Source organism: Alligator sinensis, unplaced genomic scaffold, assembly GCF_000455745.1.
Source record: "Alligator sinensis unplaced genomic scaffold, ASM45574v1 scaffold354_1, whole genome shotgun sequence".
In the NCBI taxonomy this organism is placed as follows: Eukaryota; Metazoa; Chordata; order Crocodylia; family Alligatoridae; genus Alligator; species Alligator sinensis.
Window position 1 is genome coordinate 1,852,743 of NW_005842200.1, and position 9,136 is coordinate 1,861,878.

At 44.6% G+C, this 9,136-nt stretch overlaps 1 protein-coding gene across 6 annotated transcripts in view; it reads right to left on the minus strand.

The window, feature by feature from the left end:
* Window positions 1–987: 987 nt before the first annotated feature.
* Window positions 988–9,136, minus strand: part of ACSL1 (acyl-CoA synthetase long chain family member 1) — a 64,943-nt gene continuing 56,794 nt past the window's right edge. For 5 of the 6 annotated variants that reach the window (XM_014521285.2, XM_025207570.1, XM_025207569.1 and 2 more), the window contains 5 exons: window positions 6,958–7,074; window positions 4,999–5,142; window positions 4,413–4,514; window positions 2,224–2,295; window positions 1,564–1,704 (listed from right to left, as the gene is read on the minus strand). In XM_014521285.2, the coding sequence (XP_014376771.1) occupies window positions 1,564–1,704; window positions 2,224–2,295; window positions 4,413–4,514; window positions 4,999–5,142; window positions 6,958–7,074 (576 nt within the window). Of the gene's footprint in view, window positions 1,705–2,223; window positions 2,296–4,412; window positions 4,515–4,998; window positions 5,143–6,957; window positions 7,075–9,136 lie in introns of all 6 variants that reach the window. The other variant, XM_006026615.3, reaches the window with a different exon arrangement.

Genomic DNA, 9,136 nt, shown 5'->3' on the forward strand with positions numbered 1-9,136 from the left:
GGCTTTGTTGAATTAATTAAATCTTCATTCAATGCTGTTACTGTATCACCTAGTAAAACTGTACTCATAAATAAGTGTTTCACTCACACAAAGTGCAGAATTTTTTTTTTTTATTTTCATTTTCACTTCCTTCATTGGTTTTGAAAATTTGTTTTGGTTTATAAAACATAGAAATAGCCAAGACTAAGCAAACATTTGAACTCCAAATGTAACAAATTACTACTCTAAGAGTTGACATGGATTTGTGTACCTTAAGCTGCGCACACATGAAATTATGCTACTGAATAGTGCATTACAATCACACAGAAATCTTAGTGCAAACCCTGTTGTGCTTGTATTTTACATATATCCATGTGTCCAAGAAACAGCAATGAATACCAATGGAAAACCAACTCTGTTAAGATGTAGTAAAGATTTATGCTGCAATAAGGCATATTTCTGCCAGGTTTTCCAAAACGAAGGCGAGACTGGATATTTTGTAATGTATTTGGGAATTCAGCTTCCCCCGGCCTACCCCTTGAACAAATATCTATCCTATGCTAATGGACAGCTCTGCTGCGGGCTTGATTACTCAGAATTGCTACAATCATCAGGTTAGAAACAAGTTTCTTGCTTTCTGTTCCCATCCATCTCTATGAAGGTACTCTATTGCTTATGCATTAAGCATAGAGAACTGAGGGACTGGTAGAAGCTATTCTGTAGGTACAAGATCTGGCACATTACAAAAAAAAAATTGAAGCAAATTTAATTAAACAGATGTTCATTGCAGGGAGACAAGCAACTAGTACAGGTGTACATTTACCTGGCTGTTAGCATAACCCAGCCTCCTGAATGGTTTCCATCTTTAAAACTCGTTTCATTCCAGAGTTAGGATCTGTTTACGCAGCTATGGAGTTGACCTTCGTCAGGACCTTATGTTGATTGGTAGCTGCACACATGTTCTTTAGTGTTCAAGAATTAGATGCAGACTAAAAATCTGAGACCTAATGTTGCATCATTCTCCTTTAATTGGTATTCAGCTTCTAGCTTACACAGGTAACTTCAAAGTTCTTTCCTGGGGACGCTCGAGTAACTTCTGTCTGCTCAGGTTAATGATAGGGCTAATATAAGAAGTGCTTCAGCTACAAACCTTGATGGATCAGCTAATGTTTCCCCTGATGTAAAGATACCAAGAGGCCTCTCCAGATCTGCTAAATCCTTTGGAGTTGACTGTAGCAAAGCACACTGCAGACACTGAACATGCTGGCAATAAGAAAACCCTAACTCCATGGTTAAGAAGAGTCCCATTTTTTGGCTGAGGAAGTCTTAAAATAACTTACACAGTTACGTTTACAGTTTAAGGCTTTTTTTTGGAAATTGTAGGTCACCATAAAATGGTATGCAACACAACTGGACAGTAAGGCAGTGTTCCATTTTCTTCAATGCTCCTATGGCAAGTACCCATTTATGTACTAGTTAGTTAATGATTGCACAGTTTCCTTCCCTATGTTTGCTGTGGTCAAATTACAGATACGAAGGCCAACAGTAGACACTGGACACGTGCCATTCTCCTCAAGCCATTAGTTACATTCTAACGTTAGCATAGAGTTCATCTATCTGCGCCTTGAAGTATGTTCGTAGTTCTGGTCTCTTTGCCTTCAATGTTGGTGTCAACAAGCCATTTTCAATGGAAAACATTTCAGGGTGCAGGGCGATGGTTTTGACCTGAAAACAAAACAAAGAAATAAAAATAAAAAATGAATATTTATTAGCTAATAGTTCACATGAATTTTGGCTGCATTCCCTAGAAAGCAAAGCTCAAAGCAGGGGTAGGCAATGTTTTTGGGCAGAGTGCCAACCCCCCCCCAAATCTCAACTTGTAAGACGTTTGTGCACCAAGGGCAGATGGCATGGGAGCCATAAGGGGCCCAATCCTTATTTTGGCAGTGCAGCCCCAGCCCCTTCCCGGCTGTCTACCCTGTGCACCTGCTGTTGCTAACAAGCTGGGCCAGGTCTCCTAGGCTGGCTGTGGCACGCTGAGCAAAACAGCTTCACATGTCATGCTCTGACTCCTGGCTTTAAAAAAGGTGGGGCACATTAGACAGACATGAGTTATGTAGCAGGTTACTTAAAAAGTATGAGAACGTTAAGTAGAAGTGGTTTCTTCAGAGTCTAGTTACATGTTAGTTCAGAGAACTGGGTAATAAGCTAAAATTCCATTTAAGTTCAGCTTCAGTTTCTCACCTGCTCAAATGACTTCAAACCAGATTCTTTCCCAATTTTCAACATGTCTTCCAGAATGTGTTTCCTGAGATCCTATAGGTACAGGAAAATAGAAAAGAACTCTACTGCATGAGTGTGAAAACTGAAGCAACTGAGGAATGAAGTTTACAGCAGAGATATTCATATGCCAATATTTATGGCAGACCTTGAAGTTAGTTTACACTTCATCCCCAAGGTATATTGATGACATCTTCACTGTATGAACACAAGGGAATCTAGAGAAGTTTCACCAGGACTTTAAAACAACTTCCACCCCTCCAGACTAACTTTGGAATACTCCACCTAGCAAATTAAATTTCCTGGACACCATGGTGAAGGGTTGCAATAGTCACATTGCCATCATGTTGTATTGGAAACCCCTGACCACTACAGCTCTTTCATGCCACCAGCTTCCATCCCAAGTGCATCACTAGATCTGTTGTTCAAGGTGGTCAGCTACTTCTGTAAAACCAAGTCATGGGCCAGGTGGCTTAAGCAACAGGGGGCTTTGCCTGCACCCACATCAGGGGTGTGCTTCCCCCAGCTGGTTGGGGAAGGAAATGGAGAATGAAAAACAAAGTGAAAATCAGCAAGGACAGCTGAAAGCTGCAGCCTCACTCCTACCACTTCCTTGCCACTCCCTACCAGATCACAGTCTCTCAGCTACTGCACAGCTCCCAGCCAGGTGGCAGCTGCAGCTATGGAACAAGCAGTTGGGGAAGACAGCAGCACAGACTGACAGCTTCCAGCTCCCTAGCACAACTCCTTGATCTGACCCCAGCACAGACAAGGCACTAGCAAAGTCCTCCGATTCTGTGGTCCATTCCAGTGGCTCTAGCCCATGAGCATTATGTTGCCGACTACAGCTATAGCCAAGCTCTACGTTGCAACCACATCTGCTCCCATCTCAACTAGGAAGCACACCCAAGCAATCTAGAGCAGGGATATTTATAATATAATCCCAAAACTGTAGCCACTCAAAATCAAAGCCAGACTCAGACCTCCCTCCAACCTGCTACAAGGACAGAGTCCCTCTATTCATCCCCATCAGCCCTCAGCTTGAGCACTCTCCCCCCACCTAGAAAAGGAGACAGCCCCTCTTCCCTCATTGATTCAGACCATATCATCAATTGACCAAATACCACAGATAAAACACCCAAAGTTAATTTACTTGCACCTCTTCCAGTGTCACATATGCCACCACCTGCTTACAGTACCCCTCTGTTGGACAGACTGGGTAATCCCTACATGTAAGAATGAACAAACACCCATCTGAGAGCAGTTCCAGAAAGACTCAAGCTTGTGGCAGAAAAAACTTTAATCTCCCTGGACATTTTATTGATCTCAAGGTGGTTGTTCTTATACAGGAAAACGCTTGCTAACAACAACAACAACTGATGAAGTAACCTCAGGCTCACGAAAGCCAATACTTTGAGCTACAGGGTCTACAAGGTGCAAGTCTACCCCCATCTTTTGCCCATTAATACAGGGTGGCCAAATTGCAGCACAAGTGCCACAGCAGTTCGCATGTTCTGGCATACAGCAGATCAAGGAGGGACAGCAGCAGATAGGGTAGGAAGAAGAAAGCAGAGAGCAGGAGATCAGGGAGCGCAGGAAAAAGCGGAAGAGGAAATGCATGTGACCACACAGGAGCAGGGAGCAGAAACAGCAGGAGATCAGGCAGGCAAAAGGGAATCAGAGTGATATTTGGGGAGAGCACAGGGCTAGTTTGTGGCATGCCTGACAAAAAAGGTTCACTCCTACTGGATTAATAGCAATTAAAAATTAGGACAGTCAAGGGGGTATCCTCTGGCATCTCTAAACCAATGGTGGTGTATGCCAGAGATAGATCTCCCTAGATATACCCTGTTCATATGCTCATTCTCCAAAATAGGGGTGGCTATCCTGCAACATGCATGCCACAGGCAGCTTCTATATGGCACAGAAGATTGGTGAGGGGACTGGTAGCAGCATCAGATAGGACAAGGAACAGCAGAACAGATGGGGAAGGGGCTGGAATGGCACTAAGTTAGGGTACAGGGCTAACTTGTGGCACGTCTGCCCAGAAGGTTGGCCCCTGCTACTCTAAAGCACAAATACTGTCAGTGTTGGAGGTGAGATACTGGGTTGGATGGACCAGTATGACATTTATGTTCTTCAAGAACACGTACCTTGTTTTTGCACAGTTCTTCATATGAGCTTTCATATCCCTTCTTCTTGGCCCAGCTAGGTAGGATTTCTGGGTCTGGTACCACAATAGCTATTAAGAAAGCCTTGAAGAGAGAAACAGTATTTTATTAAGCTTGAAAATTCTAAGCTCTTAACAGTCCATCACTTTTGGTGTAGCTAGATATGACTTTAATCCAAATTAACAGTATTTTATATTAGTTGGGGGTTGTGTCTGGCTTCTGAAGTAAAGCAATTCAGTTGTCCCACAATGAAAAACATTTAAGATGTTTTTTAAGGCGTGTTTTACAACATTTTAAATTCAAGTAGAACCCACTTCTGAACTTCTAGTTCATCCAGTCCTTAAACAACATTTATTATTCAATGTTGGCCTTGCACCTCAAGCTGAAGGAAAAAAGGCTACTGCCCATTGTCTAACCTGACCCAGATTCACAAGTTGTATAGCTAGGATGTCAGACTAAAAATTCAAAAAGAGCCAGTTATAAGAAATTTCAACTACAACATTAGTTTAAAAGAGACTGAAGCCAACTACAGCTGGCACTGGTCTCAAGCTAGACAAGGGATGCCTACCTGTAAGCTTTCCCCATGGACAAACACCTGAGCAACAGGTTCACTTCTCAAATACACATTTTCTATTTTCTCTGGTGCTATGTACTCTCCCTGGGCAAGTTTGAATATATGCTTTTTCCGGTCAATGATCTTCAAGGTTCCATTCTGTGGAATAAGAAAAAATTATTTCTATGCACAAAAGTTGGATGATGTTGACAGGTAGATCGAAGCCACTCTACAGTTAGATTAAACCAGATGAAATACTAGGAATGTAATGTAAACACTTCAAAAAATAATACTAAGAAGAAATCTGTAAGTCAGTTTTGCCCAAATACACAGCTAGTTTGAGGACAGATATAAATAAAAGGTTACTTGACAGACTGTTTAAAGCAGTAAGTGATTAAAAAAAAAAGTAAATTTGAATTAATTCCAGTTGACTAGATGCCAACATCTAGAATGTTTTGGTCACTGAAAAGTTATGAGGTTACAAGGAGAAGAATGTAAACAGAAGTCGACTGGAACTGATGAATCTGCTTGTATCCACCTCCTATACTGGTTCACTTCACCCAATCTTTGCTGATTTCTCTGAAAACAAAAGCTCAGGTTTGAATTTTGACAAGTTGCAAAAGCCTTATGTAAAAAGGACAAACTGTTCCTTAATTTTGAAGTAGTAACAAACAGATTAGAGGTGCACCGATATAAAGAAAAGCTAGATGCATCAGATATTGACCTAACAGGGCCGGTAGATGCCTGCGCTGTGCACAGTCACAGTACAACACTCAGGCAGCGTGGAGAGCTGCCTCCAGCTGGTAAGTCCAGTGTGGTGGGAGGGGAGGGGGCAGATACTGCTCCAGCTGCTGCTTGCACCCTGGGAGGATGTGAGGAGGCGTGTGCCCCCAGATCTGCATGGGGCAGGGTGGGCTGCAGCCAGGGGCTGCGCAGGGCTCTTCTCAGCAGGGGCTGGGAGGATGCTGCATCCACCCCAAAATTTTGCTACTGCTCTGCTCCCATCACCACCGCCAGCCGCATGACACAGCCCCAGCACGTGGATGGAGGCAGGGCTGCACCAGGCGGTTGGTGGTGGTACCAGGAGCGGAGCAGTGGCAAAATTTGGGGTAGATGCAGCATCCTCCCAGCACCACCAGCGCCTGCTCAAGCCCAGCCCCTGCTGAGAAGAGCCCTGCACAGCCCCAGCTGCAGCCTGCCCCACCCCATGCAGATCTGGGGTGCACATGTCGTGTGTCGTCCCCCCCCCAGATGCAAGCAGCAGTGGGAGTCAACCCCCTCCCCACAAGCTGCAGCTCTGGGCCCCCCGCCCTGCCTGGATAGGGCCTGCCCGTGCCGCCTACTTCATTGCGGGGGTGTTGATCTCCCCCTCCCCCAACGGCCCTTCTACCACACCAGACTTACCTGTTGGAGGCAGCTGCATCAGAAATCAGATCGATATCGGCTGATATGCCTCCTTAAATATCGGCCATCTGTATTGGCCCCCCAAAAAATCTATTGGTGCACCCCTAAACAGATAATGCTGAAGGGAATTATCTATAAAGGTCTGAATGTACTATTATACATGAGGTTGAAGGTAGTCTTCGCTTACAAAATTAAAAGATTCCTCTTCCCCCACCATAAATGAAGGAATTCAAGATAGTTTGCTATTTAATTCAGCTCCCTTAAGTAACACCATGTAGTGGATAGTGTGAAGTACTGCTATTTATCTTGGGGGGAAGGGAGAAAAAACAAACAAAAAAACCAAAACCAAACCACAAACCAAAGCTTCCCAGCAGCTAAATACTAGAAGTGCTAATTTCATGCTTTGTTTATAGTACTTTCCAGAATCTCTCAAAGTACTTTTACAAACATTTAAGCTCTGAAGTTCCCCCCACCCCCACAGGTACATAAGTCAGGCCCTTGGCAATTTAGTCATTGCCAACACAGTTGTTTCAAAGTGCGTGTGTTTTTCAGCTTTGCAAGTTTACTTACTGGTAACCATTTCCCAACATCTCCTGTGTGGAGCCAGCCATCTTTATCCAAAGCTTCTGTTGTTTTCTCTGGATCCTTCAAGTAGCCCAGAAATACATTTGGCCCTTTCACACACACCTGAAATAGGAATTAAAATCAAAGCTGATAGGCAAGAAGTCTGGCATCATGATGTAATTTGTAGGGATGTCAAGTTCTCCCTCACTTTCTAAAATGAGTCAAATTAAGGTTTAGCTACAAATATGGCAAAAGAATTAATAATAAACTGTCATTATAGGATGACATACTTCAAATATAGCATGGAGAATAAAGGCTACCGATGATTAGACCCAGTTATTCCTGAATGTGACCTTTTTCAATGTATTCAGTTAAAGAAATATGATAAACAGAAGAGTAGATTGGTAAACTTCAATTTCTAAAGGACTATTTTTAATTAAATTTAAAAGGAAACATGTTAGTGAGTTCCACAAGAGCAGGGGCAGGCAATTATTTCAGCTTAATGAGTTTTGGTGAGCTGTTGAGGGTGAGCTTGGAACTGGGAGTCACTGACCTTTGCTGCCAGAAATCCCTCCCCTTACCACACCAGAAACTCTTTTTGGGAGCAGAGGGTTGCCATCTTGGAATCAGAAAAAACTACAAATTGTATACTAGAACTCAAAACACCTACAATAGCATATTTTAAAATTTTAATTACAAAAAAGTCATGATTTGTGTTTGTATACTGTATATAGAGGAAATTGCATAATAACTCAAAAATAAAAAAGTCTTGCTATTTTAGACTCTGTGTGTGTGTGTGTGTGTGTGTGTGTGTGTGTGTGTGTGTGTGTGTGTGTGTGTGTGTGTACACGCGCGTGGGGGGGGGACCCCCACACCTCCCTCCCACGGTGCACAGCTCCCACTGCCAACAGTAGCAGCAGGCAGAGGTGCTTGTGCCCAGCCCAGGCACTGAGACCCAGCAACATGAATCTGGCCAATGCTGCATATGGAGGTGAAGAGCACAGCTCAGCAGGGCTCCCTCTATTGTGGGAGTTTCCCCATGTGCACATGCAGCTCCCCACATGTGCTACTTTGGCAGGGGAGAGGAGGGGAAAGCCCCATGTGAGAGCTGGCTGCCTTCCCCACCCTCTGCTGCACAGGTCCTGGAACTCTGGCAGAAGTGGAAGGGAAGTGTGGCTCTTGCTTCTCCATGGAGTCTTGGGACCTGTGTGGCAGGGAGTGGAAAAGGCAGCCAACTCCCATGCAGGGCTTCCCTCGGTGGCACAAGTGCAGGGAGCTATACATGTGCATGGGGAACCTCCACAATAGAGGGGGCCCTGCCAGAATGTGCTTCTTGCCCTCACGCACAGCGCTGGCTGGTGCCATGTGCTGTCAGGCACCAGTGCCTATGCCAGGCATGAGCGCCCTGCTGCTGCTGGCAGTGGGGGTTGTGCACCATGGAAAGGAGTGTGTTGGGGGTCCACACACACACACACACACACACACACACACACACACACACACACACCCCTGCTCACCCGAGCTCCAAAATGCTGCTGCCTCCCTGGGCACGTGCACCATGCTGCTGCCAGCCTCAGCCACATGCTCTCTAACCCCGTCCCTTCTCTACCTGCTGCCTGGAGCAAGCAGGACACCAGGGAAGCTGAGCAGTGGTAGCAGCAGCCCCACTGAGAAGCTGTGTACTGGCTGGGCCGGGCCCTTCTGCCCACAAGGGGCCTGCCTGCAGGGCAGATGAGTGTGCCTGGCAGGCCGGATCCAGCCTGCGGGCCATATTTTTGCCTGCCCTTGCACTAGAGCAAAGAGCTTGAGAACCTGCATGGTAATCCTGGAAAAAAAAGTAGTAAGGCACTGACACTTCATCCCAAACAAGGGGAATGGTTTGTAGAAAAGCCTCCAGGCCCAAGTGAACTGATAATTCCAGAATAATACTGAATATAAAAAAAAACCCGAACAAAGTAGTGTATCTACAGATCAAAGAAAGCTCATCAAAACTGACTGGAGTCAAGAAGCATTAAGTCTTGTTAAAAATATATCAAAAGAGAGATTGTAAATATATAAAGATTTAACCCCAAGTAAAGAATAAACAAAACACTCTACAGTAAGTATGGGGTACAGATTAGGAGATAGTCATTTGGTAACATTTCCATGTGTCCCCTCATTTTTCCAATAGCAGAAGTAATGTTCA